This window comes from Macaca fascicularis, chromosome 7 (genome assembly GCF_037993035.2).
Source record: "Macaca fascicularis isolate 582-1 chromosome 7, T2T-MFA8v1.1".
NCBI lineage: Eukaryota > Metazoa > Chordata > Mammalia > Primates > Cercopithecidae > Macaca > Macaca fascicularis.
Window position 1 is genome coordinate 170,775,355 of NC_088381.1, and position 27,752 is coordinate 170,803,106.

Genomic DNA, 27,752 nt, shown 5'->3' on the forward strand with positions numbered 1-27,752 from the left:
GCCGTCTCACACAAAATTAGCTGGGTGTGGTGGCAGGCACCTGTAATCCTAGCTACTCAGGAGGCTGAGGCAGGAAAATCGCTTGAACCCGGAAGGCAGAGGTTGCAGTGAGCCGAGATCACACCACTGCACTGTAGCCTGGGCAACAAAGTGAGACTCCGTCTCAAAAAAAAACAAAAAAACAAAAAAACAAAAGCCAGAATTTGAAAGTAGCTTAAGAGACTAGAGAAGAAGTGAACTTAATTATTTTATATTTATGTATCTTGTTTTTTGGCTTGCTGACCAGAAGTGAATTGGTATGAATAAGCACACTTGCAAAATAAATGGGTTGTTTATTTATTTATAGAGATAGGGTCTTGCTTTGTTTCCCAGGCTGTAGTACAGTGGCACCATCATAGTTCACTACTACTGCCGGCAACTTCTGGGCTCAACGGGTACTCCTGTCTTGACCTCCCAAAGTGCTGGGATTATAGGTGTGAGCCATGGTGCCCGGCCCCCTAATTATTTCGATAACCCCATAGACCTGATTTCTTGTGGCTGAAGGTCTCCCAAGTTGATTCTCATTAGGCTTTGTAAATAAAAGGAAACTTACACTGGAGGATCTTTATGCTGAGTTGGCTTAGAATAAGTAGAAATTGCTAGAAATGTTTTATTTTTGTTTATTTAATTTGCTAGATCTGCTTTAGATATGAGCCTTGTAACTGAGTTTCTTATAAGTGTCCTTATGATTGAATCTATCCGTGGTGTTTGGATTGATTATTTTAAGCTCCTAATATGTACCAGAATGTTTGCTATTTGTTTTTGTTTTGTTTTTTTTTTTTTTTTTTGAGACGGAGTCTCGCTCTGTCGCCCAGCCCAGGCTGGAGTGCAGTGGTGCGATCTCGGCTCACTGCAAGCTCCGCCTCCCGGGTTCACGCCATTCTCCTGCCTCAGCCTCCCGAGTAGCTGGGACTACAGGCGCCCACAACCGCGCCTGGCTAATTTTTTGTATTTTTAGTAGAGACGGGGTTTCACCGTGGTCTCGATCTCCTGACCTTGTGATCCGCCCGCCTCGGCCTCCCAAAGTGCTGGGATTACAGGCGTGAGCCACCGCGCCCGGCCCAGCTATTTGTTTTAACCTGCTGTTTAATCTCTTTGAAGAAGGAACTCTTTCCTCCATTTTTATAGAAGAGAAAATTGAAACTTGAAGAGATGAGAGAACTCTCCTTCAGTCTAGGCAGAGCTGGGATTCCATTTCAGGACTGTTATACTACACCAAATAAACGCTTGCTGCGTTAAAGAATGACTTAACAGTGAATACCTTAAGTCTTCATTGCCCAGTTACGTGAATGGAAGAAAGGCTGAGCAGTGAATTACAAACACCCTCTCCTCTACTTGTCTTCTGGCAGTGTTCCTTTACCTAATTCTGTGTCCTCAAACTCCCTGTTTTCTTTAGGTGATTATATTTTTTGTTTCTTTTAAGCTTTCCTATCTGCTCGTTCTTCTGAACAGTTCCCTTCAAATGTTATGCCATCCACCCACATCTGTATTTCAGTATTTTATTGTGTCCTTTCATTGAGACTCTAATTTGGGTGAAAATTCTCCAAACTGCATTTCTTTCTAGCATATTCTATTTTTGTCACCTAGAATCAGCCTCCCAGCTGACTTTTTTCTATAGATATGTAACAATCACCTACTTTAACATTTTCTATCTTCCACTTAACAAAAATATTACCATTGATAAATAATGAATGCTTAGCATGCATAACTGTGCAAATAAACTGGGAGGAATGTGTATCTGGAAGATTTGAGGGGAGTATGGATAAAACACTATTTGAAAATACCAGCTGTTGAATTTTATAGTGTTACTTATTTATTTATTTATTGAGACAGAGTCTCGCTCTGTTGCCCAAGCTGGAGTGCAGTGGTGCATCTCAGCTCATTGCAAGCTCCGCCCCCTGGGTTCACGCCATACTTCTGCCTCAGCCTCCTGAGTAGCTGGGACTACAGGCGCGCCTGCCACCATGCCTGGCTAATTTTTTTTGTATTTTTAGTAGAGATGGGGTTTCACCTTGTTAGCCAGGATGGTCTCGATCTCCTGACCTCGTGATCCGCCTGCCTCGGCCTCCCAAAGTGCTGGGATTACAGGCGTGAGCCAGTATGCCCGGCCTATAGTGTTATTTTTATTTTTTAGTTTTATTATTACTATTTTTTGAGATGGAGTCTCGCTCTGTCGCCAGGCTGGAGTGCAGTGGCGTGATCTCGGCTCACTGCAACCTCTATCTCCCAGGTTCAGGCGATTCTCCTGCCTCAGCCTCCCAAGTAGCTGGGACTACGGGGGCACACCAGCTAATTTTTGTATTTTTAGTAGAGACAGGGTTTCACTATGTTGGCTAGGATGTTTTCAATCTCCTGACCTCATGATCTACCTGCGTCGGCCTCCCAAAGTGCTGGGATTACAGGCGTGAGCCATCACACCTGACCTATTATTATTTTTTAATTGAGGCTTGTTTTACTTTCACCCAGGCTGGAGTGTAGTGGTGCAGTCTTGCCTCACTGGAGCCTCCGCCTCCTGGGCTCAGTCAGTCCTTCCACCTCAGCCTCCTGAGTAGCTGGGACCACAGGCGCTTGCCACCATGCCCAGCTAATTTTTTCTATTTTTGGTAGAGACAGGGTTTCACCGTGTTGTCCAGGCTGGCCTCAGCTTCCCAAAGTGTTGGGATTACAGGCATGAGCCACCATGTGCAGCCTATAGTGTTATTCTTTAGTAGTTCATAAAAAGTTCGTGTTAGATGTTTATAGCTGATAGTTACTGTTTGCATCTGTGTCCCCAGCCAAATCTTGTGTCGAATGGTAATCCCCAGTGTTGGAGGTGGGGCCCATTGAGAGGTGATTGAATCATGGGGGTGGATATCCCCCTTGGTGCTATTCTCATGATAGTGAGTGAGCTCTTAGGAGATCTGGTCCTCTAAAAGTGTGTAGCACCTCCCTGTTCTCTCTTGCTCCTCCTCTGGCCTTGTAATATGTGCTTGCTTTCCCTTTGCCTTCCACCATGCTTATAAGTTTCCTGAGGCCTCCCAAGAAGCTGAGCAGATGCCAGCATCATGCTTCCTGTACAGCCTGCAGAACCTTGAGCCAATTGAACCTCTTTTCTTTGTAAATTACCTAGTCTCATCTCAGATATTTCTTTCTTTCTTTCTTTTTTTTCTTCTTTTTTTGAGACGGAGTCTGGCTCTGTCACCCAGGCTGGAGTACAATGGTGTGATCTCCACTCACTGCAAGCTCCGCCTCCTGGGTTCACGGCATTCTCCTGCCTCAGCCTCCTGAGTAGCTGGGACTACCGGTGCCCTCTGCCACGCCTGGCTGATTTTTTGTATTTTTAGTAGAGATGGGGTTTCACCATGTTGGCCAGGATGGTCTCGAACTCCTGACCTCAGGTGATCTGCCTGCCTCAGCCTCCCAAAGTGTCGGGATTACAGGTGCGAGCCATTGTGTCTAGCCAGATTTTTTTTTTTTTTTTTGTAGCAGTGTGAGAACAGACTAATACAATAACCATCATGTAAAATACAGTTTCCATTTTGAGCCAGGCCCTTGGGTAAAAATGAAGAGTAGGTAAAAGACAAGATGTAGTTCTAATTTGAGCTTGTCATTTAGTAATTGAGTAATGCCGCATAATGGCTGTGGGTTTCCGATGACACACACCCTTTTGTGATGTGGGTGGCTTAGGGAGTAGTGTGTTTGTTGGAACCACAGTTCTCTGCAGAAGGAATATGATCAAGTCTGATCTTTGTAACTTAGAATTAATGAGGCCTGTCTGACACCTGTTCAGCACTTTGAGAGGCAAAGATGGGAGGATTATTTGAGCCTGAGTTTGAGACCAGCCTGGGAAAGATAGTGAGAACCTGTCTCTGCAAGAAAATAAAGAAAAAAATTGTTAAAAAAAAGAAAAAAATAAATAAAATTGGTGGCCACATGTCTTCCCTTTGTTTTTTTTTTTTTTTTTTCTTTTCATTTTCTTTTCCTTTTTTTCCCCCCCTTTCTTTTTTTTTTTTTTCTTGAGACAGGATCTATTCGTCACCCAGGCTGGAGTGCAGTGATATGATCAAGGCTCGCTGCAGTGTCAATCTCCTGGGCTTAAAGGATCCTCCTGTCTCAGCCTCCCAAGTAGCTGGGACTGGAGGTAGGTGACACTATGCCTGGCTCATTTAAAAAACTTTCTGTAGAGATAAGGTCTTGCCATGTTGCCCAGGGTGGTCTCAAACTCCTGGCTTCAAGCCATCCTCCTTCCTCAGCCTCCCAAAGTGCTGGGATCTCTGGCATTAGCCCCTGTGGCCAACCTTTTTAAATTTTTTTTTTAAAGCTAAATTTTGTTGAATATTTGGATAGGCAATACAGGCATGTGTTACAAAATTAAAAGATGCAAAAGGGTTATGCACAAGAGAAATAGATTTCTTATGCATTCCTGGCCTTCCATTTTCCTTTCCCTGGAGGTAAACGGTTTTCTGACTTCTTTTGTACAAGGATTCTGTTTAAATACTAGAGAGTGTCTGACCTGTTGTACTTTACTTTAGAATGGCAGGAAGCTGAATGATTCATGGGCATTTTTCCCTTTGTGAAGCTCATGGGCATTCCTTCCTCTCAATACCTTAACTATGGCGTGTTATATAATTTGCTTTTGTTTTTGCTTTATCACAGTCTTTTCCTATGTTTTTTATAGTCTTAATTTTTTAAGCACTGATTTAGGTATCTATTAATAGTTTAGAAAGTTGTGAAGATTATAAGCTCATGTTTGTGAAAGTGTCTAGCACATAATAATAGGTGATCAATAAATATTTCCTTCTAGCTTGTCCGTCCCCTACCTCCCACTGGTTGTATGTGTGAAACAAAAAAAACGAAGGAGAAGGCCAAGCATGGTGTATAATCCCAGCACTCATGCCTGTAATCCCAGCACTTTGGGAGGCTGAGGTGAGTGAATTGCCTGAGGTCAGGAGTTCAAGACCAGGCTGGCCAACATGGTGAAACCCCGTCTCTACTAAAATTACAAAAATTAGCTGGGCGTGGTCACAGGCGTCTGTAATCCCAGCTACACAAGAGGCTGAGGCAAGAGAATCGCTTGAACCCGGGAGGTGAAGGTCACGGTCAGTGGAGACCGCGCCACTGCACTCCAGCCTGGGCAACAGAGTGGGAGTTTGTCACCAAAAAAAAAAAAAAAGAAGAAATAAACCTATGAACCGACTAATGCAGTGGATTCCAAAATTAAGATTAAGCTTGTATAACTTGTGATGTTTCTTGATGTACCCATTCATTTGAGTGGAAACAAATCCTTTTCATTCTTTGAAATCACTTTGCTGAGATGATTTTTTTTTTTTTTTTTTTTGAGACGGAGTCTTGCTCTGTTGTGCAGACTGGAGTGCAGTAGCGTAATCTTGACTCACTGCAACCTCCATCTCCTGGGTTCAAGCAATTCTCCTGCCTCACTCTCCTGAGTAGCTAGGATTATAGGCACATGCCACCACACCCGGCTAATTTTTGTATTTTAGTAGAGATAGGATTTCACCATGTTGGCCAGGCTGGTCTTGAACTCCTGACCTCAAGCGATCCACCTGCTTAGCCTCCCAAAGTACTGGGATTATAGGTGTGAGCCACCATGCCCTGCAAGCTGAGACATTTTTAAGAAAATTTTTGTTTTTTGTTTGTTTGTTTGTTTGTTTTGAGATGGAGTCTTACTCTGTCACCCAGGCTGGAGTGCAGCGGTACTATCACTGCAACCTCTGCCTCCTAAGTTCAAGCGATTCTCCTGTTTCAGCCTCCTGAGTAACTGGGACTACAGGTGTGCCACCATGCCTGGCTGATTTTTTGTATTTTTAGTAGAGATGGGGTTCACCATGTTGGCCAGGCTGGTCTTGCGCTTCTGACCTCAAGCGATCCACCCACCTCAGCCTCCCAAAGTGCTGAGATTACTCCCACAGCGCCTGCTCAGAAAAATTTTCTCTTCTCTTCTCTCCTCTCCTCTCCTCCCCTCCCTCCTCTCTCCTCCCTGCTCCCTCCTCCCTGCTCCCTGCTCCCTGCTCCCTGCTCCCTGCTCCCTGCTCCCTGCTCCCTCCTCCCTCCTCCCTCCTCCCTCCTCTCTCCTCTCTCCTCTCTCCTCTCTCTCTTTTTCTGAGACCAGGTCTCGCTCTGTTGCCTAGGATGGAGTGCCCTGGCACAATCTCAGCTCACTGCAACCTCCGCCTCCCAGGTACAGGTGATTCTCCTGCCTCAGCCTCCCAAGTAATTGGGATTACAGACGCCTGCCACCACGCCCAGCTAATTTTTGTATTTTTAGTAGAGATGGGGTTCATCATGTTGGTGAGGCTGGTCTTGCACTTCTGACCTCAAGCGATCCACCCACCTCAGCCTCCGAAAGTGCTGGGATTACTCCCACAGCGCCTGCTCAGAAAAATTTTCTCTTCTCTCCTCTCCCCTCCCCTCCCCTCCCCTCCCCTCTCCTCCCCTCCCCTCCCCTCCCCTCTTCTCTCTTCTCTCTTTTTTCTCTTTTTCTGAGACCAGGTCTCGTTCTGTTGCCCAGGATGGAGTGCCCTGGCACAATCTCAGCTCACTGCAACCTCCGCCTCCCAGGTTCAGGTGATCCTCCTGCCTCAGCCTCCCAAGTAATTGGGATTACAGACACCTGCCACCACGCCCAGCTAATTTTTGTATTTTTAGTAGAGGTGGGGTTTCACCATGTTGGTGAGGCTGGTCTCAACCTCCCAACATTAGGTGATCCACCCGCCTCGGCTTCCCAAAGTGTTGGGATTACAGGCGTGAGCCACTGTGCCCGGCCTTCCTTTTTAAAAAGGTTTTTCTGACCAGGTGCGGTAGCTTTAATCCCTGTGTGTAAGACCAGGCACGGTGGCTCATGCCTGTGATCCCAGCACTTTGTGAGGCCAAGGTGGGCAGATCACTTGAGGCACAGGAATTGCTTGAACTAGGGAGGTAAGAAGTTGCAGTGAGCCAAGATCACACCATTGCACTCCAGGCTGGATGAGACTGAGACTCTGAAAAAAATAAAAATAATAAAAATGGTGTTCTTACATTTATGACTTGAGTTATGGAAAGTTTTTAGAGTGTGACTTTTTTCTTAGGAACAGGATGGCTACCTACCTACCCCCAACCCTTTCGTGTATGCTATGGATTATCAGACCCCTCACTTGGGTTCCCCTTACATCACCAAGGTGTACTTGTCAGTACCAAGAAACCAACACTGATACATTACTAAGTTCCACATTTTATTTAGATTCCACTAGTTTTCCCATTAATATCCATTTCTGTTTTAGAATCCAGTCCAGAGTACTGTATGCATTGCATTTAATTATGATGTCTCCCCAGTTTGCTGTTTTTCACATGATTAGACTAGAGTTATGCATTTGGGGAATTCATATTGTTGGAGTGGTGGGGGGTGTAGTGCATGCTACACCATGATTTATTGCTGATAATGTTAATCGTGGCCAAGGTTACGTTTCTCTACTGTATACACTCACCACCTTCCATACTTATTTTTTTGGAAACAAGTTAGTAAGTCCAACCTACACCTTCCATACTTATTTTTTTGGAAACAAGTTAGTAAGTCCAATCTACACTCAAGTCAGGGGGATTTAAGCTTCATCTCCTGGAGGGGAGTGGGGAATATTTACATAAATTACTTGAAATTCTCCCACAAGGAAGCTGCTTTTTCTAGGGAAGGTCTTTGCCCATTATTCTACTGGCTTACTGGACTTCTTATTTGACTTTTTAAAAAGAACCTCTTTAGATAAGACCTCCATAAATACTTGGATAAATTACTGCAATTTTATATTTGCTTATGAACAAGTGGAGTTTTGTTGATGCAGGGTTGCATGGCCTTCACTATCAAAACAAATGTCTCGGCCGGGCGCGGTGGCTCAAGCCTGTAATCCCAGCACTTTGGGAGGCCGAGACGGGAGGATCACAGATTGAGACCATCCTGGCTAACACGGTGAAACCCCGTCTCTACTAAAAAAAATACAAAAAACTAGCCGGGCGAGGTGGCGGGCGCCTGTAGTCCCAGCTACTCGGGAGGCTGAGGCAGGAGAATGGCGTGAACCCAGGAGGCGGAGCTTGCAGTGAGCTGAGATCCGGCCACTGCACTCCAGCCTGGGCGACAGAGCGAGACTCCGTCTCAAAAAAAAAAAAAAAACAAAAAAACAAAAACAAATGTCTCATCTGATCAGCGTTTGTAAATAGTGAGGTACCAGCATCATTAGGGCTCATAAAGTCTTCCATTTTTATTTTGGCTATTCTGGTGGTGCGTAACATAATTCTAACAACAATAAAAATTCATCTTATTTTACTGGAAATTCCTACAGAGTGACAGAATACCAGACAAGGAACCAATTCTGGCACAGTTACGTGTCAAACAAGAAAGCTCTGGGAATGTAATAATGTAATACAGTGTGATCGAGAGAGCTCTGGGCTGGAATAGGCATGGGGTCCTTGACACCATCACCTCTGCCAAGACACTTCATGTGTATGGTTTCCCAACCTTTAAGTAAACTCTATTTGTGAAGTTCTTTGTATCTTTAATAGTTTCTAGAGTTGCTTGAATTTGGGAGAACTTCTTGCAAGGGTAATGTGAAGTAGTGTCACATGGACAGTAACGGAGAGGTATCTCCTGCTGCCATTTATATAATAATTTTCAATTTGGAGGCAGAGAGAGGAGGCAGAAAGTTTGGTAAGGACATTATTACAACCTGAATAAGCCACTTAGAGCCTAGATCAGTGTTTGGGAATGTAGGAGAAGACAGCCATAGTCAAGAAGCGTGAAGTAGTTAATGTTGAGTTGTTTTTAGGTGGTTTTTCTGTTCTTTTTACTCCAAACACTGACTTTCATAATAAAATAAATAATCTGGTGAGTCGCATGCTCATGGTGTGCTGAGGCATTTAGCCAAGCACTTTATGTATGTATTATCTCATTTAATTCTGTCACAATGGGGTAGAGATTGTCTTCAACCACCGGTTTCAAACGAGAAAGCCCTGTTTGAAATCATTTTTCCAGTGTATTTAAATTTTGTAGGTGCACACCTAGAATTTCAAACTGATGGTCTGAGTTCTGAGCCCATCTGTTTAATTCATCCTAGTGGGTTATCTTATGGATATGCTGATTTTAGTAAAGCAACTCTAAGAATGTGATATACATTATGAGTGATACTTGTGGTTTGAATTTTTTTTTTTTTAACAACATGAAATTTTGAAGATATTTTGCATAGATTGGCTTTTGGGTAAAACTTTTTTTTTTTTTTTTTTTTCCATATCTTCTGTAATTAATTTCTTTTTCCCCCCTTTTGGGATGGGGTCTTATTCTGTCACCCAGGCTGGAGTGCAGCTTGGTGTATAATCATGGCTTACTGCAGCCTTGGACTCCTGGGCTCCAGCAATCCTCCCACCTTAGCCTCCCAAGTAGTAAAAGTACAGGAGCGCAACATCATGCCCTGTAGAGACGGAGTCTTGCTGTGTTGTGTTGCCCAGGCTGATCTCTTAACTGCTGGCCTCAAGTGATTCTCCCCACTTGGCCTCCCACAGTTTGATTAGAGGTGTGAACCACCGTGCCCAGCCCAAATTAACTTTTTAACCTATTCTAAATCAAGAAGGAAATAGATGTGTCTTTTCTGGGACTAGTAATAAGAAATTGATAGCATCTGATTTTTGGCTGTTGTTAAAAAGTGTGATTATTACCATACTGGTAGGCTAAGAAAGAGATTGCATGGTAAGTTTCATCCTTTCATCTTCAAACATAATGTTATTAAGGATAGAGATATTTCCTTAGTATGGGGTGACTTGTGTAAATTACTATCTCATAAATTGGTTCAGATTAGTTTTTAAAAAGGGTAAAATTGTATATTAGTGATACTGCTCAGCTCTTTTTCAAAGGGATAAACCACTGTGAAGAGAGAAGGTTGGGGTAGAAGTCTAATAAAATCCTCACAAATCTGGATTAGTAACAGAAAAGTCAGTTATAGGCCAGGTGTGGTGGCTCATGCTTATAATCCCAGCACTGTGGGAGGCTGAGGCAGGTGGATTGCTTGAGCCCAGGAGTTCGAGACCAGCCTGGGCAGCATGGTGAAACCCTTTCTGTACTAAAAGTACAAAAAACAAGCTGGGTGTGTAGTCCTAGCTAACTTGGGAGGCCGAGGTGGGAGGATTGCCTCAGCCCAGGAGGCGGAGGTTGCAGTGAGTCGAGATTGTACCGCTGCACTCCAGCCTGGGCAGCCGGGTGAGAACTTGTCTCAAAAAAGAAAGAAAGAAAAGTCACTTATAATTATGTGGGCTTTAAAAAACCTGACTGATAGTGCTCTGTTTCTAGTTTCACCAAAAGATAGGTAGTGATTCCATCCTCTTTCATGAAACTACAGTATGTCAGTGACTTTCTGTTCTCAACATTTCAAAACCTTGTAAGACTCAGAGGGAAAAAATAGTTTCTCAGTAAGAAAAATTTAGTCAACAGTGTAATTATGTATTAAGTGCTTTAGGAAAAGCAGTGGGGGAAAGTATTTCCTAGAATATTAGGTCTCTCATTAGAGGTGAGCAGAGGGAGTTCCTTCAGAACAGGACAGGCATATCTGCAGGTGAAGTAGGATAAGACTATATCCTACTTCACCTATAGCATATGTAGTTATGCTTATGGAAACATAATTTGAATTGGACATGAGTTTTTGTTTGTTTTGAGGCAGAGTCTTGCTCTGTTGCCCAGGCTGTATTGCAGTGGCACGATCATGGCTCACTGCAGCCTTGAACTCCTGGGCTCAAGGAGTTCACCCACCTCAGCAACCCAAGTAGCTGGAACTACAAGTGTGAGCCACAATGCCTCGCTATTTTTTTTATTTTTTGTAGTGACAGGGTCTCACTTTGTTGCCCAGGCTGGTCTCAAATTCCTGACCTCAAGCAACCCTCCAGCCTTGGCCTCTCGAAGTACTGGGATTTCCAGGCGTGGGCACCGCGCCCTGACTGTGAGTTGTTAGATTAGGTGATTCTGTAGTATGCAGCACTTTGTTGTCATTTGCATGTTGTACTTTACGTATGGTTTTCCCAAGTCATTAAATGTACATAGTTCTGCAACTTTTTATTTTTATTTTTCTGGTGAAAAGATATACATATATTTAGAATTAGCCAGCTGGACTCAGTTTAGATGATCCCAGTTTTGTTGGCAACATCCCAAGCATCATAATCAGGAGCTGGTTGAACGTATGCCTCCTTCTCCCTATCAGGCTGAATCAGGGAGTTGACCATGGCCACATCAGGGTCACAGAGCTTCTTCACAGCCTGTTTGATCTGGCGCTTGTTGGCTTTAACATCCACAGTGAACACAGGTGTGTTGTTGTCGTCTCTCTTCTTCATGGCAGACTCAGTGGTCGGCGGCAACTTGATGGTGGTGTAGTGGTCAAGCTTGTTTCTCCTGGGGGCGGTCTTCTGAGGATATTTGGGCTGCCCCTGGAGTTGCAGTGTTTTGGGCTGCTGGAAGGTGCGTGATGTGTGGATCTTTTTTTTTCAGCTGTGGATGCCTTTCAACACTGCCTTCTTGGCCTTCAAAGCCTTTGCTTTGGCTTTGGCTTTGGCTTTAGGAGGGGCAGGAGCTTCCTTCTTTGCTTTTGGTGCCATCTTGTGAAAAGGGCTCTGTAGCTTTTAATGTGTACAGTTTCCACAATACGGTTGTACCAGATTATGAGATTATGTTGGACATTTGAGTTCTTTCCAATTTATTGCTGTTTTCAGCAGCATTTGATGAATAACTTTGTAGGTAAGTTTTTGCATAGCTTTATGAATATTTTCTTTTGGGATAAATTGCTGGAGGCTTGGGTAAACTTTGCCAAACTACCCTTCAGAAAGCCTGAACTTATGTACAGTACACTTATGATACGGTTTGGCTCTGTGTCCCCACCCAAATCTTATCTTGTAGCTCCCATAACTCCCACATGTTGTAGGAGGGACCAGGTGGTAGATAATTGAATCATGAGGCCAGCTCTTTCCTGTGCTTTTCTCTTGATAGTGAATGAGTCTCAACGAGATATCTGATCGTTTTACAAAGGGGAGTTTCCCTGCACAAGTGCTCCTCTCTGCCTGCTGCCATCCATGTAAGACCTTACTTGCTACTCCTTGCCCTATGCCTTGACTGTGAGGCTTCCCCAGCCACATTGAACTGTTAAATCCAGTTAAACTTACTCTTTGTTTTGTAAATTGCCCAGTCTCTGGTATATCTTTATCAGCATTGTGAAAACACACTAATGCAACTTCTCTCATCATTTTTACTGGACAGGGTTTCTGTGTTCCCTTCTAACATCCTGTTTTGCCAGACTTTTGCAAAGAATTCCATATTGTCTTTTTTCCTAACTCAACCTTTTATAAGGAACTCTTACAACATTAGTGTAAAGGTGTGTCCTTAGCTGGTGGTACAGTAGTTAGAAGTTTTCTTTGGGTCATGGTGATGTTGGGAATAATTGTGTTATAGGATAATCTGGGCCCTCTGTATTTCTTAAGATTGTGGTGCCTGACCATCAGTCAGACTGTAGCTTCAGGGCTTTTGTTTCTCTTGGATTGCTTGGTGGTGAAATGTCAATACAGCCTTGTCTATTCTGATTAGTGTGTTACATTACTGATAGGACAGTGTTAGGAGAAATAGGAGAAACCTGAGCCTAAAACATTTCACTGTGAAATTAATTGGTCTCTGAAGTGTTTTGTCTTTGTTTTGGTTTGAGGATCATATGTGGCTAAATTACATTGGTGGTAAATGATAAGCTTGTTATATTGATAACATGGAAGAAAAGTGTTTGTGGTTCCTCTTAGAGAAAATCGATTCCCAGTCCAAGACACCTGTGAGTCCAAGAGAATGAGAGAAGATGTTATTAGTTAGAAACTGACTATACAATTGCAGTTTCTAGTGCAGAATTAACTTCAGTAGCATTTGATTAGCATCTAACTTCCTTCTTGGGGAATCAGAAAAGGGACATAGATTAGGCTTTAGCTGAGCTCAGATTACTGAACAGTGATTGAGCCAGTTCTATTATTTATTTTTATTTTTTGAGACAGAGTCTCACTATGTCACCCAGGCTGGAATGCAGTGGTGCAATCTTGGCTCATGTCAACCTCTGCCTCCTGGGTTCAAGTGATTCTCATGCCTCAGCCTCTCCAGTAGCCTCTCGAGTAGCTGGAATTATAGGTGTGAGCCACCACAGCTGGGGTTTTTTTTTTTTTTGGCATTTTTAGTAGAGCCAGGTTTTCACCATGTTGGCCAGGCTGTTCTTAAACTCTTGACCTCAAATGATCTACCCACCTCAGCTTCCCAAAGTGCTGGGATTACAGGTGTGAGCCACCATGCCTGGCCTTGAGCCAGTTCTAAGGGAAATTATTCATTTATTTTTGTCAGCTTGTAATATTGCAAATCATAGTATTTTTGAAATAACCTACCCATGGGAATAGAGTTTATGCCCTTAAAGGGGAGAGTGCTATTATAAAGAAAGGTACAAGAAGAGAGGGAGTGGGTGGCATTCCAGAGATCAGGGCTACATGAGTTGCTGCCCAGCCTACTTGGTTCTCAAACTTGTCAGTCTGGATTGCTGTGTTGAAGGAAAGGGAATAGAACAATGTACTCTCTTTCTAAAATTTTTCATTAATTGTTTACCTAACCTATGTTATGCATATTAATTTACTTAACATTTACGAAGTACTTATAATATGCTAGACACTGAAGGTACCAAGGTCTGAAAGATGTCAAATAATAGAGGAGAAAGGAAATAATAATTGCTATTATTGATCAGGTATTAAGTACAGACAGTTCTTGACTTAAATGGTCAACTTAGGATTTTTCAACTTTTTTTTTTTTTTTTTGAGACGAAGTCTCGCTCTGTCGCCCAAGCTGGAGTGCAGTGGCGCGATCTTGGCTCACTGCAAGCTCCGCCTCCCAGGTTCACGCCATTCTCCTGCCTCAGCCTCCCAAGTAGCTGGGACTACAGGCGCCCGCCACCACGCCCGGCTAATTTTTTGTATTTTTAGTAGAGATGGGGTTTCACCGTGTTAGCCAGGATGGTCTCGGTCTCCTGACCTCGTGATCCTCCTGCCTCCACCTCCCAAAGTGCTGCGATTACAGGCATGAGCCACCACACCTGGCTGGATTTTTCAACTTTAAGATGGTACAAAAGTGCTACACATTCAGTAGAAACTGTATTTTGAATTTGAATTTTGATCTTTTCCTTGGCTAGCAGTATGTGGTGTAATATCCTTACATGAGATATTCAGCGCTTTTTTTTTTTTTTTTTGAGACAGAGTTTCACTCTTGTTGCCCAGGCTGGAATGCAATGGTGCAATCTCACTGAAACCTCTGCCTACCAGATTCAAGTGATTTTTCTGCCTCAGCTTCCCAAGTAGCTGAGATTACAGGCATGCACCACCATGCCCGACTAATTCTGTATTTTTAGTACAGATGGGGTTTCTTCATGTTAGTCAGGCTGGTCTCAAACTCCTGACCTCAGGTAATCCACCCACCTCAGCCTCCCAAAGTGCTGGGATTACAGGTATGAGCCACCGCACCTGGCCTCAACACTTTTTTTTTTTTTTTTTTAAATCAGTCTTTGTTAGATGGCCTTGCCCAACTACAGGCTAATGTAAGTGTTCTGAGCATATTTAAGGTAGACTAGGCTATGATGCCCATTAGGTTAGGTGTATTAAGTGCGTTTTTGGAGTAAAATATTTTCAATTTGTGATGCATTTGTCAGGACTAACACTGTTGTAAGCTGAGGAGCATCTGTATGTACCAGGTACTTACTTAATAGGTGGCCTTTCTAATCCTCATAGAAACCCATGCAAGGTAGGCATTATCCTCTCCATTTTTCTTTAGGATTAGTGAAGCTAAGTAGCTTGTTCATCATCACTCAACAACAAAGTGGTTATAATCAGATTCAAGTCCACTATGGGACTGAGTCCCAGATGTGAGCTCAGATCCTGACCAGTGTTAAGGATCTAAGTGCAAGTGACTTAACTCCTCTTTTCAAATGTGGACTACAACAGTTCTTATCTCATAGGGTTTTTTTGGTGCATGTTATGTGACAGATAGGTGAAGTGGTTAGCCCAGTTACTGGCACATAGTAATAGTTAATATGGCCGGGCGCGGTGGCTCAAGCCTGTAATCCCAGCACTTTGGGAGGCCGAGACGGGCGGATCACGCGGTCAGGAGATCGAGACCATCCTGGCTAACACAGTGAAACCCCATCTCTACTAAAAAATACAAAAAAATAGCTGGGCGAGGTGGCGGGCACCTGTAGTCCCAGCTACTGGGGAGGCTGAGGCAGGAGAATGGCGCAAACCCGGGAGGCGGAGCTTGCAGTGAGCTGAGATCCGGCCACTGCAAAAAAAAAAAAAAAAAAAGGACGAGATGAGAAACTGTGAAGTTGGAAACTGAAGGTTAATGGCGGAAGGGTTGGAGAGCGATGGATTTGAGAAAAATTGAAGGGATTAGTGGATGGGGCTCAGTGGGTTTTGCAGAGTGTGTGTGCTCGAGTGCTAGTAGCAGAGGAGGGGACTCCAAGATGACTTGCAGCTGTATCGCTGGGAGTTGGTGACTATACAAGTGATAGTGTTAATTTTTTTAGATAAACAAGAAGAAACAGCTTCTTGTTGATAGTGGTAAGGGTGAATGAGAGGGCGATAAGCTGTGTCAGGATGCTTTTTGAGTTCTTGCCTTATATGTGTATTCTGTCTTGAGATACAGATTTAGAGGTCATTACCATAATAAATGTGGTTTGAGAAATTTGCAGTGTTAGGTGTTAATGGCATAGGAAGAGTAATTAATACCAGATGAAAAAGAGGAACCCAGGGAACCCTGATGTTTAAAATAGTGGTAGAGAAAACATGGGGAAAGGTAAACTTTTGTTAAAATCTCTTACTACCATTCATGTGGCCGTTTAGTTCCTCTGCATCACATCTTCTCTTCTGCTCCCCCTGGAGGTGTGAAACACTATCCCGAAAGACAGAACACACTATACATGTTTAGAACATTTCTTCTGAGGATAGTTACTGCTGTGGTGATGCAATTACTGTTGTGGTGATGCTAATGAGAATGAATCTTGCTAAAATTAAGACTCAAGACAGCTGAAGACCTATGGAATCAATTGACCAAATAGCACTACTTCAGGTCAGGTAGGTAGTGGCAGTACAAGAATGAAGAATGGATTCTTTGTTACCAAGGAATTATCTATCTAGTTGGGTATTTACTGGGTAATACAATACAAAATAAGCAATGGTAACTGGTTATGTGTATGTCAGTTGTGGCATGATAGTTTCTACCTCAGCTAACTGCTGAAGCCCTTTCTGTCTGTCTTCTCTCCCTGTCCAGCTCTGTTCTTGCCTGCCCTTTTATTTTTTACAGTCCCTCTCCTTTTTGGGGGTGGGGGTCTAGTGGGAGTATACATACCCCTCATTAACCAACTGCGAAAAAAAGTTTCTGTTTTTAAAAAAACAAGTGAATAGAGCATTTATTGTGGAGGAAAAAATTTTCAAATAAAAAAATCTGTTTAGCTTTTAAATGTTTGTGAAATCGCTAATCTTTGAGAGGAAAAATGTTTTCCCATAAATTCAGGAGAACATGAGATTTGAGTTTTTAGGGATTTTATAACATGCTTATATTTATTGTAGATTTTAATTCCAGAGAGCTGGTGATTGGAAATTATGGGCCTATTTGTTCCAGTGTAAACTTTTAGCATTTAAAAAGGAAGTGATTAGAGAAGAGAGAACCAGACAGTAGGTATATGCTTTTTAGAAAGATACAGATATTTAATGTAATCCCAGCACTTTGAGAGGCCGAGGCTGGCAGATCACCTGAGGTCGGGAGTTTGAGACCAGCCTGACCAATGTGGAGAAACCCCGTCTCTACTAAAAATACAAAATTAGCTGGACGTGGTGGCACATGCCTGTAATCCTAGTTACTTGGGATGCTGAGGCAGGAGAATCGCTTGATCCCAGGAGGCAGAGGTAGCAGTGAGCCGAGATCGCGCCATTGCATTCCAGCCTGGGCAACAAGAGTGAAACTCGGTCTCAGAAAAAAAAAAAAAAAAGATACTTTGGTATTTAAATACCAAAGTTGCTTCTGACTTCCTCATTTTATAGAGCGTGAACTGTTGTCAGTTGAGAATTCTTAAGCCATGTAGCTTAAGTGCTAAAATACTTAATGGATATCATGAGGAGGAAAAATGTTATTTAAAATCTAGGCTGTGTAGCATAATGGTTAACACCACCAACTCTGGCTTCTGCTGTTTTCATCCCTCTTCCTTAAGCTTCGACTCTCAGCTTCACTGCTCATAGGCGTGATGTTGGGCAGCTTGCTTTGTCTCTCTGTGCTTTAATTTTCTCATCTGTAAAATGGATTGTTGTAAGATTGAAATGAATTGAGGCCTGTCAAAGTACACAGTGCCTAGCACATAGTAAGTATATGTAACTGTTATAGCAATAGTAATCATATGTACTCTTGCCATTCCCTTTGATTTGTATCTTTTTGATTACCCAACATCAGAAGCAAACAATTTTGGAGTCACAAAATGTTTTTTGGTCCCTAACATAATTAAGTTAAATTTACTCATGCTTAACATCTTAGGATATAGTGAAAGTATGGGTGGCCAGTTCATACATTTAGGAATAAGAATTTACCTTTTTTTTTTTTTTTTTTTTTGAGACAGAGCCTTGCTTTGTACCCCAAGCTGGAGTGCAGTGGCGTGACCTCAGCTCATTGCACCCTCTGCCTCCTGGGTTCAAGCGATTCTCGTGCCTCAGCCTCCCAAGTAGCTGAGATTACAGGCGCCCGCCACCACTCCTGGCTAATTTTTGTATTTTTAGTAGAGATGGAATTTCACCATGTTGTCCAGGCTGGTCTTGAACTCCTGACCTCAGGTGATCCACCCATCTTGGCCTCCCAAAGTGCTGGGATTACAGGTGTGAGCCACCACGCCCAGCCCTATCTTATAATTATTGATAGCAAGAAAAGCATATTCACCATTTATTTCAGTTCTGATTGTTTTTGCTGCCACTTCTGTGTTTATCCATTTGGCCATTCTCTTTCTTGTCTTCATCTTTCTGTTCTGACTTCGGTCATTGAGGATATGGTTGGACCCTGAATGGTAGAAAAGCAACTCCCTCTTCCCCTCCACTCCACAGATCTAACGTGATTTTTTAGGGTGTAGGGGAGAGGGTGCTATGAGAACCTAAGCAGGTGTTCTAATGGCCGTGGAGTAACCTGTCTTCTCTTTCCAGTTAGTTTCTGTGTTTTATTTGTTTGTTTTAAAGAGACAGGATCTCTCCCTGTTGCCCAGGCTAGAGTGCCTCAGGGTGATCATAGCTCACTGCATCCTTGAACTCTTGGGCTCAAGCAATCCTCTAGCCTCACCCTCCCAAGTAGCTGGGACTACAGGTGCTCACCACCATACCTGGCTAACTTTTAAAAACTTGTAGAGATAGGGTCTCACTGTGTTGCTCAGACTGGCCTTGAAATTCTGGCCTCAGCTGATCCTTCCACCTCAGCCTCCTGAGTAGCCTTGCTTTTAAAATAACAGCTTTACTACGATAAAATTAACAAAACATGCAGTTCACTTATTTAAAATATGCAAGATCCAGTGGCTTTCGGTACATTCAGTTGTGCAGCTCTCACCACAAATCAAATTTAAAACATTCTTATCATCCCATAAGGAAATGCTGTACCTGTTAGCAGGGGCTCCCTGTTATTTCCAAATGCCCCACAGCCTATGGCAATCACTAATCTTTCTGTCTGGACGGTTCATGTAAATAAAATCATACAATAGACTGGATTTTTGTGCATGTGACTGACTGCTTTCACTTAGCATAGTGTTTTCAAATTTCATGCTGAGCATGTGTTAGTATTTTATTCCTTTTCTTGGCAGTATAATGTTCTGTGATAGACATACTGCATTTTTTTATTCAATCATCAGTTGATGGGCATTTGGGTTGTTTCTATCTTTTAGCTGTTGAGTAATGCTGCTATGAAAATTTATATACAAATTATTATGTGGACGTATGTTTTTATTTCTTTGGGCTGTATACCTCAGAGTGGATTTTCTGGGTTATATGATAATCTTTTGAGGAATGGCACCATTTTATATTCCCAACATAAAACAGGCAAAAGAGCAGAATAGACATTTCTCCAGGGCAGATACTCAGATGGCCAATAAACAACCAATATGCTCAACCTCTTTATTCAGGGAAATGTAAATCAAAACCACAGTTAGAGACTACTTCACACCTGCTAGCTAGAATCAAAAAGTCAGATAATAACAAGTGTTGGTGAGGATGTGGAGAAATTGGAACCCTCATACCCTGTAAGTTGCTGTTGTGCTTCCAAACAGTTGACAAGTAAAATATGACATTGTAGAGTGAGAAATAGCTCAGAGTTTCAGAGTAGAACTGAAAATATACTAGAAGAGTATTTTCCTTACTGTTGGACTAGATGATTTTAAATTTGAACACAGGTAGCATCAAATCATACAGTGAAGGATTTCTCTGTCATTCTTAAAGTTTTGGATATATACAAGCAATGTACACAAAATAGTATTTGCTTAGCACTGGGATTTGCAAAGAACAGTGAAATATTATAATGTTACAAAGCAAGATCATTCTCTCTTTAAATGCCTGTTAATCTGGTTTTAAGAATATCTTCATTGTACACATCTTATTCTTTAAATGTACCCTATAACTGATAGTACCAATTTTATATTTTCAACATTCAAGTTATGATGTTATACATTTCCTTTAACTTGCTTTTTCTATTCAGACTGGTTGATAGCTGTAGATCTGATTTTGTTTTCTGTATTTAATTCCCTTGAAGTCACATACCACGGTTTATCCAATCCCTGTTGATTTTTTTTCTTTTTTTTTGAGACAAGAGTTTCGCTCTTGTTGCCCAGGCTGGAGTGCAATGGCATGATCTCGGCTCACCGCAACCTCCGCCTCCCGGGTTCAAGTGATTCTCCTGCCTCAGCCTCCCTAGTAGCTGGGATTACAGGCATGCGCCACCATGCCCGGCTAATTTTGTGTTTTTAGTAGAGACAGAGTTTCTCCATGTTGATCAAGCTGGTCTTGAACTCCCGACCTCAGGTAATCCACCCGCTGCAGCCTCCCCAAGTGCTGGGATTACAGGCATGAGCCACCACGCCCAGCCCCTGTTGATGTATTTTAAAGATTTTCCTCTATTTTGGTCCTGTAGACAATTCTGTAGTAACTATCTATGTTACTATGTAGATAGGGTTCTTTCAGATAAACAGAACTACTAGAATATGTATGGGTGTATCTATGTATACATATATTCAGAGATTTATTTTAAGGAATTGGTTTATGTAGTTGTAGGGGCCTGACAAGTCTGAAATCTGTAGAGCAGGCCTATAGGAAGGAGTTAGGGCCTCAGTCTCAACTTCTGGAAAAATCTCAATTTCTGCTCTTACGACCTTCAGGTGAACTGGATAAGGCCCGCTCATATTATGGAAGGTAATCAAGTGATTATAGATGTTAACCATATCTACTAAATACTTTTCACAGCAACACCTAGATTAATGTTTGATTAAATAACTGGCTACTAGAGTCTAGCCAAGCCGAAACAGAAAACTGAGCAACATGCTGTCCTTCCATGTGCACCTCTTAAAGTCTCTAGACCAGAGACTTTCAGACTTTAAAAAATCTCCACCAATAGTTTATAAACACATGAAACCATATGCTGATGTTTTCTGTTCCTTACTCTTTTTTTAAAATGCTGATTAGGAACCCAAAATTCAATGTGAGTAGATTTGACCAGCAATTTGAAAAACATTGCATATATATGTAGTCTAGAAATGGAAATGCTGGCTTGCAAGGTATCCATCCATACGTCTACTTTACTATACATTGCCTGTTTTTTCTCTGAAGTAGTTGAACCACTGTATAGCCCCGCTAGCCATGTAAATAAACCTTTCTTTTTTCTTTTTTCTTTTTTTTTTTTTGACGGAGTTTCGCTCTTGTTGTCCAGGCTGGAGCGCAATAGTGCGATCTCAGCCCACCGCAACCTCGACCTCCCAGGTTCAAGCGATTCTCTTGCCTCAGCCTTCCCAAGTAGCTGGGATTAGAGGCATGCGCCACCAAGCCCAGCTAATTTTGTATTTTTAGTAGAGATAGGGTTTCTCCATGTGGGTCAGGCTGGTCTCAAACTCCCGACCTCCCGACCTCCCGACCTCCCGACCTCAGGTGATCCGCCTACCTTGGCCTCCCAAAGTGCTGGGATTACAGGCGTGAGCCACCGCACCCAGCCAATAAACCTTTCTTACCCCCTTGATGGCGACTGGTAATTGCAATTTCCTTGTAGACCTAATTATTCCAGATAATTTTTTATTTTTTAAGGGCTTATTTTTTAAGGTCTTTAAAACTTGATAAAAATCAACTTTAAACAAAGTTTAAAGAGTCCTGCGGGCCGGGCGCGGTGGCTCAAGCCTGTAATCCCAGCACTTTGGGAGGCCGAGACGGGCGGATCACGAGTTCAGGAGATCGAGACCATCCTGGCTAACACAGTGAAACCCCGTCTCTACTAAAAAATACAAAAAAACTAGCCGGGCGAGGTGGCGGGCGCCTGTAGTCCCAGCTACTCAGGAGGCTGAGGCAGGAGAATGGCGTAAATCCGGGAGGCGGAGCTTGCAGTGAGCCGAGATCCGGCCACTGCACTCCAGCCTGGGTGACAGAGCGAGACTCTGTCTCAAAAAAAAAAAAAAAAAAAAAAAAAAAAAAAGAGTCCTGCCTGTGTTAGCACCTTCAGCAAATATTAGTATCTACCCAGAAATTAATGGCATTTCTTTGTTTTTATTGTATTTATATTTTTATATATTATATATATTTTTTGATTTACGTGTAGCAAAACTGAATAATTTTTGCTGCACTTTTTTGTGAGAGTTAAGATGTGTATACAATACTCTGTCCTTATCCATGAAAGGTATGTTTCAAGGCCCCTGGTGGGTGCCTGAAACTGGGTAGTACTGAACCCTATATATATACTATGGTTTTTCCTATGCATACATACCTATGATAAAGGTTACTTTATAAGTTAGACACACTGAGAGATCAATAATAAAATAGAACAATTATAGCAATATGCCAACATCACCAGCACTTTGGGGGTGTTAGTAAGTAAAATATGGGGGACTTGAATGCAAGTGCTGTGATGCTGTGACCGTCCAGCTGGTAACTTAAGATGGCTGAGTTACTGATGGCCACATAGTACCTCCAGAGGGGATGTGGTGCACAAAGGAATAATGCATGTCCCAGGAGGGACGGCACGAGATTTCAGCATGGTAATCAGAATGGGGCACAATGTAAAATTCAGGAACTGTTTCTGGAATTCTCAATTGAATTTTTCAGACCACGGTTTATCATGGGTGACTGAAATCACAGAAAGCAAATGCTGATGGGGGCACTACTGGAGTTTCACATAACACCACACAATTAGGATACCAAAGAGCTCCATCTCCTCCAAAAACTCTCTCACACTTTCTTTTTTTTTTTTTCTTTTTTTTTTTTTTTTGAGGCGGAGTCTTCACTCTGTCGCCCAGGCTGGAGTGCAGTGGCGCGATCTCGGCTCACTGCCAGCTCCACCTCCCGGATTTGCGCCATTCTCCTGCCTCAGCCTCCCGAGTAGCTGGGACTACAGGCGCCCGCCACCGCGCCCGGCTAATTTTTTGTATTTTAGTAGAGATGGGGTTTCACCGTGTTAGCCAGGATGGTCTCGATCTCCTGACCTCGTGATCCGCCCGCCTCGGCCTCCCAAAGTGCAGGGATTACAGGCGTGAGCCACCACGCCTGGCCTCTCACACTTTCTTAACCTTCCTCACACTTCTAGCCCCTGGAAACCCTGGATCTATTCATTATCCCTGTACTTTTGCAGAGTGTCATATGAATGAACTTGTACTGACTTCTCTCACTCACTGTAATGCTTTGGAGATAGGTCTGTGTTGTTGCATATATTAGTAGTTCACTATTTTTATTGCTGTGTACTGTTCCAGTATATGGGTGTACTACAGTTGGTTTATCCATTTGCCCATGGAAGAACATCTGAATATTTCACAGTTTTTGATAATTGTGAATAACGCTGCCTATGTGTGCTGGATGGTTTTTTTGTTTGTTTGTTTTGTTTTTTTGTTTTTTGTTTGTTTGTTTTTGTTTTTGGCACTGAGTCTCGCTCTGGCGCCCAGGCTGGAGTGCAGTGGCGTGATCTTGGCTCACTGCAACCTCCACCTCCGGGCATTTCTCCTGCCTCAGACTCCCGAGTGCTGAGTCTACAGGCACACACCACCATGCCTGGCTAATTTTTGTATTTGTAGTAGAGATGGGATTTGACAATATTGGTCAGGCTGGTCTCCTGACCTCAGATGATCCACCCGCCTCAGCCTCCCAAAGTGCTGGGATTACAGGTGTGAGTCACTGCTCCCAGCCTGTGTGCAGGTTTTGCTGTGAACATAATGCTAATTTTGTAGGGTATATGGCTGAACAGTGGGGTTGCTAGATCAGTCATTTGGTAACTATAATTATGTCTTTGTAAAAAACTGCAAAATTTTCCCAGAATGGCTTTATAATTTTGCATTTACACCAGTAGTGTATGAGAATTTCAGTTGTTCCCGTTCTTGTCAGCTCTTTGTATTGTTGATGCCTTTTATTTTAGACAGCCTAACAGGTAAATCATGGTTTCTCATCATGGCTTTAATTCACATTTTTCTAATGGCTAAAGATGTAGAGCATTTTTTCGTCTAATATGCCACCTTTATATCTACTTTGGTGAAGTGACTGTTCAAATTGTTTGTCCTTTTCTTAAAAAAAAATTGTGTCATTTTCCTTATTGTTGACTTTGAAAGTTCTTTATGTATTCTGGATACAAGTCCTTTGTTGCATATGCGATATGCAAATATTTTCTTACAGTCTGCAGTGTATCTCAACAGTGCCTTTTGCAGAGTAAAAGTTTTAAAATTTTATTTAAGTATAATATACCATTAAAAAATGTTTGGTGGATTGTGCTTTTGGTATTATATCTAAGATGTCCTTTCCCACCCCAAGGTCAAAAAGATTTCCGTGTGTTTTTCTCTAGAAATTCTATAATTTTTGAGTTTTACATTTAGTTCTGTCGTCTGTTTTGAGATAATTTTGAGGTATGGATCCAAATTAATTTTTTAAAAAATGTTTGTTTTGTTTTTGCATGTGAATATTCATTTGTTCCTGCATCATTTGTTGAAAAGATTATTATTTTTGTTTTGGTTTTGCCTTCATGCCTTTATGGAAAATCATTTGATCCTGTATGTGTGGTTCTGTTTTTGGATTCTATTCCATTTATTTCTCTCTCATTTTTTTTTTTTTTTTTTTTTTTGAGACAGAGTCTCACTCTGCCTCCCAGGCTGGAGTGCAGTGGCGCGATCTCAGTTCACTGCAAGCTCCGCCTCCCAGGTTCACGCCATTCTCCTGCCTCAGCCTCCCGAGTAGCTGGTACTAAGGAGCCCACCATGACCCCCGGCTAATTTTTTGTATTTTTGGTAGAGACAGGGTTTCACTGTGTTAGCCAGGATGGTCTCGATCCCCTGACCTCATGATCCGCCCACCTCGGTCTCCCAAAGTACTGGGATTACAGGTGTGAGCCGCCGTGCCCAGCCTATTTCTCTATCTTTATGCCAATACCATACATTTTTGATTACTGATTTTTTACAATTAGTCTTGATTTAGATAGTGTAAATCTTCCAACTTTGCTCTTTTTCAAAATGGGTTGACTGTCTCAGTTACCTTGCCTTTCTTTATGAATTGTAGAATATTTATCAATTACTGCAAAAGAATGTGCTACAGTTTTGATTGGGGTTGCATTGAATCTTTAGAGCAGTTTGGGAAGAATGCCTTCTTAATAACGAGTCTATATCTATGATATATTTCTTCATTTTCTTAGATCATCTTTAGTTTCTCTCAGCAGTGTTTTATAGTTTTCAATGTACACATCTTACTTTATCCCTAAGTTATTTCATATTTGATGCTAATGATCTTTAATTTTGATTTTTTAATTGCTGGTATATATAAATAGAATTGATTTTACTATTAATATTATTTCTTACAACCTTACTAAACTCATTTATTCTAGTGCCATTTTGTAGATTCTACAAAATGTAGATTTTCTACACAGACAGTCATGCAGTTTTGATTGTACCTTTCCACTGTGGATACCTTTATTTTTGTTGTACTTTAGACTTCAATTGGAAATATAGCAGGACTCATTTGTCTTTGTATTCCGTTGGGGGTCCCTCCCCACACATACTTTTGATGACTTTCGTTTTAGGTTATGTGTAGCATTAGCATTGTTCTGAAAGTCAGAACTATGTATGTATCTGTAAAAAAGGTAGGCTGGGCGCGGTGGCTCAAGTCTATAATCCCAGCACTTTGGGAGGCCGAGACGGGTGGATCACGAGGTCAGGAGATCGAGACCATCCTGGCCAACACGGTGAAACCCTGTCTCTACTAAAAAATACAAAAAAGTAGCCGGGCGAGGTGGCGGGCGCCTGTAGTCCCAGCTACTTGGGAGGCTGAGGCAGGAGAATGGCGTAAATCCGGGAGGCGGAGCTTGCAGTGAGCTGAGATCCGGCCACTGCACTCCAGCCTGGATGACAGAGCGAGACTCCGTCTCAAAAAAAAAAAAAAAAAAAAAAAAGGGTATACTTGTGCTGGGCGCAGTGACTCACACCTGTAACCCCAGCACTTTGGGAGGCCGAGGTGGGCAGATCATGAGGTCAGGAGTTCGAGACCAGCCTGGCCAATATGGTGAAACCTCCATCTCTACTAAAAATAAAAAATTAGCTGGGTGTGGTGGTGCACGCCTATAGTCCCAGCTACTCGAGAGGCTGAGGCAGGAGAATAACTTGAACCCGGGAGGCAGAGGTTGCAGTGAGCCGAGCCTGGGTGACTAAGACTCTGTCTCAAAAAAGGGTAAACTCAAAGACGGTCACTACATGTTTTTTGTCATATTTCTTTCTCATCTACATCCTCTTCCCATCTGCAACATAAATTCAACTTTTAATTTTACCTAATTCATACTGTTCACACTTTGGGTCCTTTTCACTATTCTGTTATGGTTCTTTAAAGTAACTGCCTCTCAGATTTTACTAAAAATGTACAATTTCCTCTTTATAAAACCTAGAACACATTGGTAGACAAAATTAAAGATGGAAGATCTGGCGGTATCATAAAAGAAGAAATTCGTTAACCAGACTGTGGGTTTCCTAGATTTTTGTTTATAGTAGGTTGTATGTTATATTTAGTTGCATTTTTCCCCTTAGAGTTTTAGGTTCCATAACTTTCATCATATTTTCAGAGTAGTTAAAGGAAAAAAAGTGGCCAAAATTAACCTTTAGAATGAATAAGTTTGGGCCTAAGCATTGTGAAGGTATGGTCACTGAACCTCCTGTTTCTTGAGTCTTTGCCTTGTGAAGATAATGTTTTAGGTATGTGTATTGTAGTAGATGACAGTTGCTTGCGGTTAATTCACTAATACATGTGAGCTCCACCCTTGGCACTTTTAAACGTTTTGGCCTACTATTTTGCATCACAGATTTTTAAGAATTAGTATGCATTTTAGAAGTTTACTTTCAGGTTAAACTTTTTAAATGGTTGTTCTTTAATTATGCTGTTAAAAGAATTTTGGAATTTCTATTGCCAAGTCACTAAAAGGTTACTCAGGCAGAGAAGGGTAAGGGTGCTGCAAGCACACATGAAGAATTAACATTTTAAAAGAACCTTTGAGCACCTTGGCATGTGTGGATTTCTTTTTGGATGTCTCATGTCTAAAAGCAGAGCAGCATACTGTAAAATCAGTAAAAGTAGGAAAGGACTTGCAAGTAGAAATGTTTCAGCAGACTGTGTCGCCTACCCCATCTCCATCCTCACTCTGAGGTTAAGTGTGTGGTCCCATTGGTACAGATACAGGTAAAAGGTGGGTGTATTCAACAATATGTTAAAATGTATTGTTACTTACTGCTTATTATATGTGTTAAATTTTAATGAGATTTTTCTTTTTTCTTTCTCTCAAGCCAAACTGGCAAGACGCAGTCAAGAACGGGACAATCTTGGCATGTTGGTCTGGTCACCAAATCAAAATCTGTCAGAAGCAAAGTGTAAGTCTTAGAGCACTTTTTTTTCTACCTTTCTTGTTTAATGTAAGATTTTAAAGGTACCTTTGAAGCTAAAAGTTTCTATATGTATTATATTTCTTCTATATTTTAAGATAAATAATTTGAAGAGTTTTAAAATTTATTATTATTTTTTGAGATGGAGTCTTGCTCTGTTGCCCAAGCTGGAGTGCAGCGGCACGATCTGGGCTCACTGCACTCTGCCTCCTGGGTTCAAGTGATTCTCCAGCCCCAGCCTCCTGAATAGCGGAGATTATAGGTGCCCGTTACCACACCCAGCTAATTTTTGTATTTTTAGTAGAGATGGGTTTTTGCCATGTTGGCCAGGCTGGTCTGAAGCTCCTGACTTCAGGTGATCCACCTACCTCGGCCTCCTGAAGTGTTGGGATTACAGGCGTGAGCCACTGCACCCTGCGATCTATTCCATTTTTGAACATGTTCTTTCTTACAGAGCACTGAAAATCTGCCTCCCTTTGTAAAAGCTTTGTTTTCCTGAACTTCGCTAAATAACTTTGCTTCCATATGTGTCCTTTAAATGTTCAGTCATTGTATCTCCTTTACTGTCTGAGTCCAAGCTAG

At 42.1% G+C, this 27,752-nt stretch overlaps 1 protein-coding gene and 1 pseudogene across 4 annotated transcripts in view; one reads left to right on the forward strand and one right to left on the reverse strand.

Annotated features, from left to right (window-relative positions):
* RCOR1 (REST corepressor 1) overlaps positions 1-27,752 on the forward strand; it is a 135,155-nt gene that overhangs the window by 53,450 nt on the left and 53,953 nt on the right. For all 4 annotated transcript variants that reach the window (XR_012416154.1, XR_012416155.1, XM_065518521.1 and 1 more), the window contains exon 3: positions 27,075-27,158. Coding sequence is in view for 2 of the 4 variants with exons in the window: in XM_065518521.1 (XP_065374593.1) it covers positions 27,075-27,158 (84 nt within the window). In the remaining 2 variants the exon portion in view is untranslated. The remainder of the gene's footprint in view (positions 1-27,074; positions 27,159-27,752) is intronic.
* On the reverse strand, positions 11,155-11,628 carry LOC102138323 (large ribosomal subunit protein uL23 pseudogene; annotated as a pseudogene).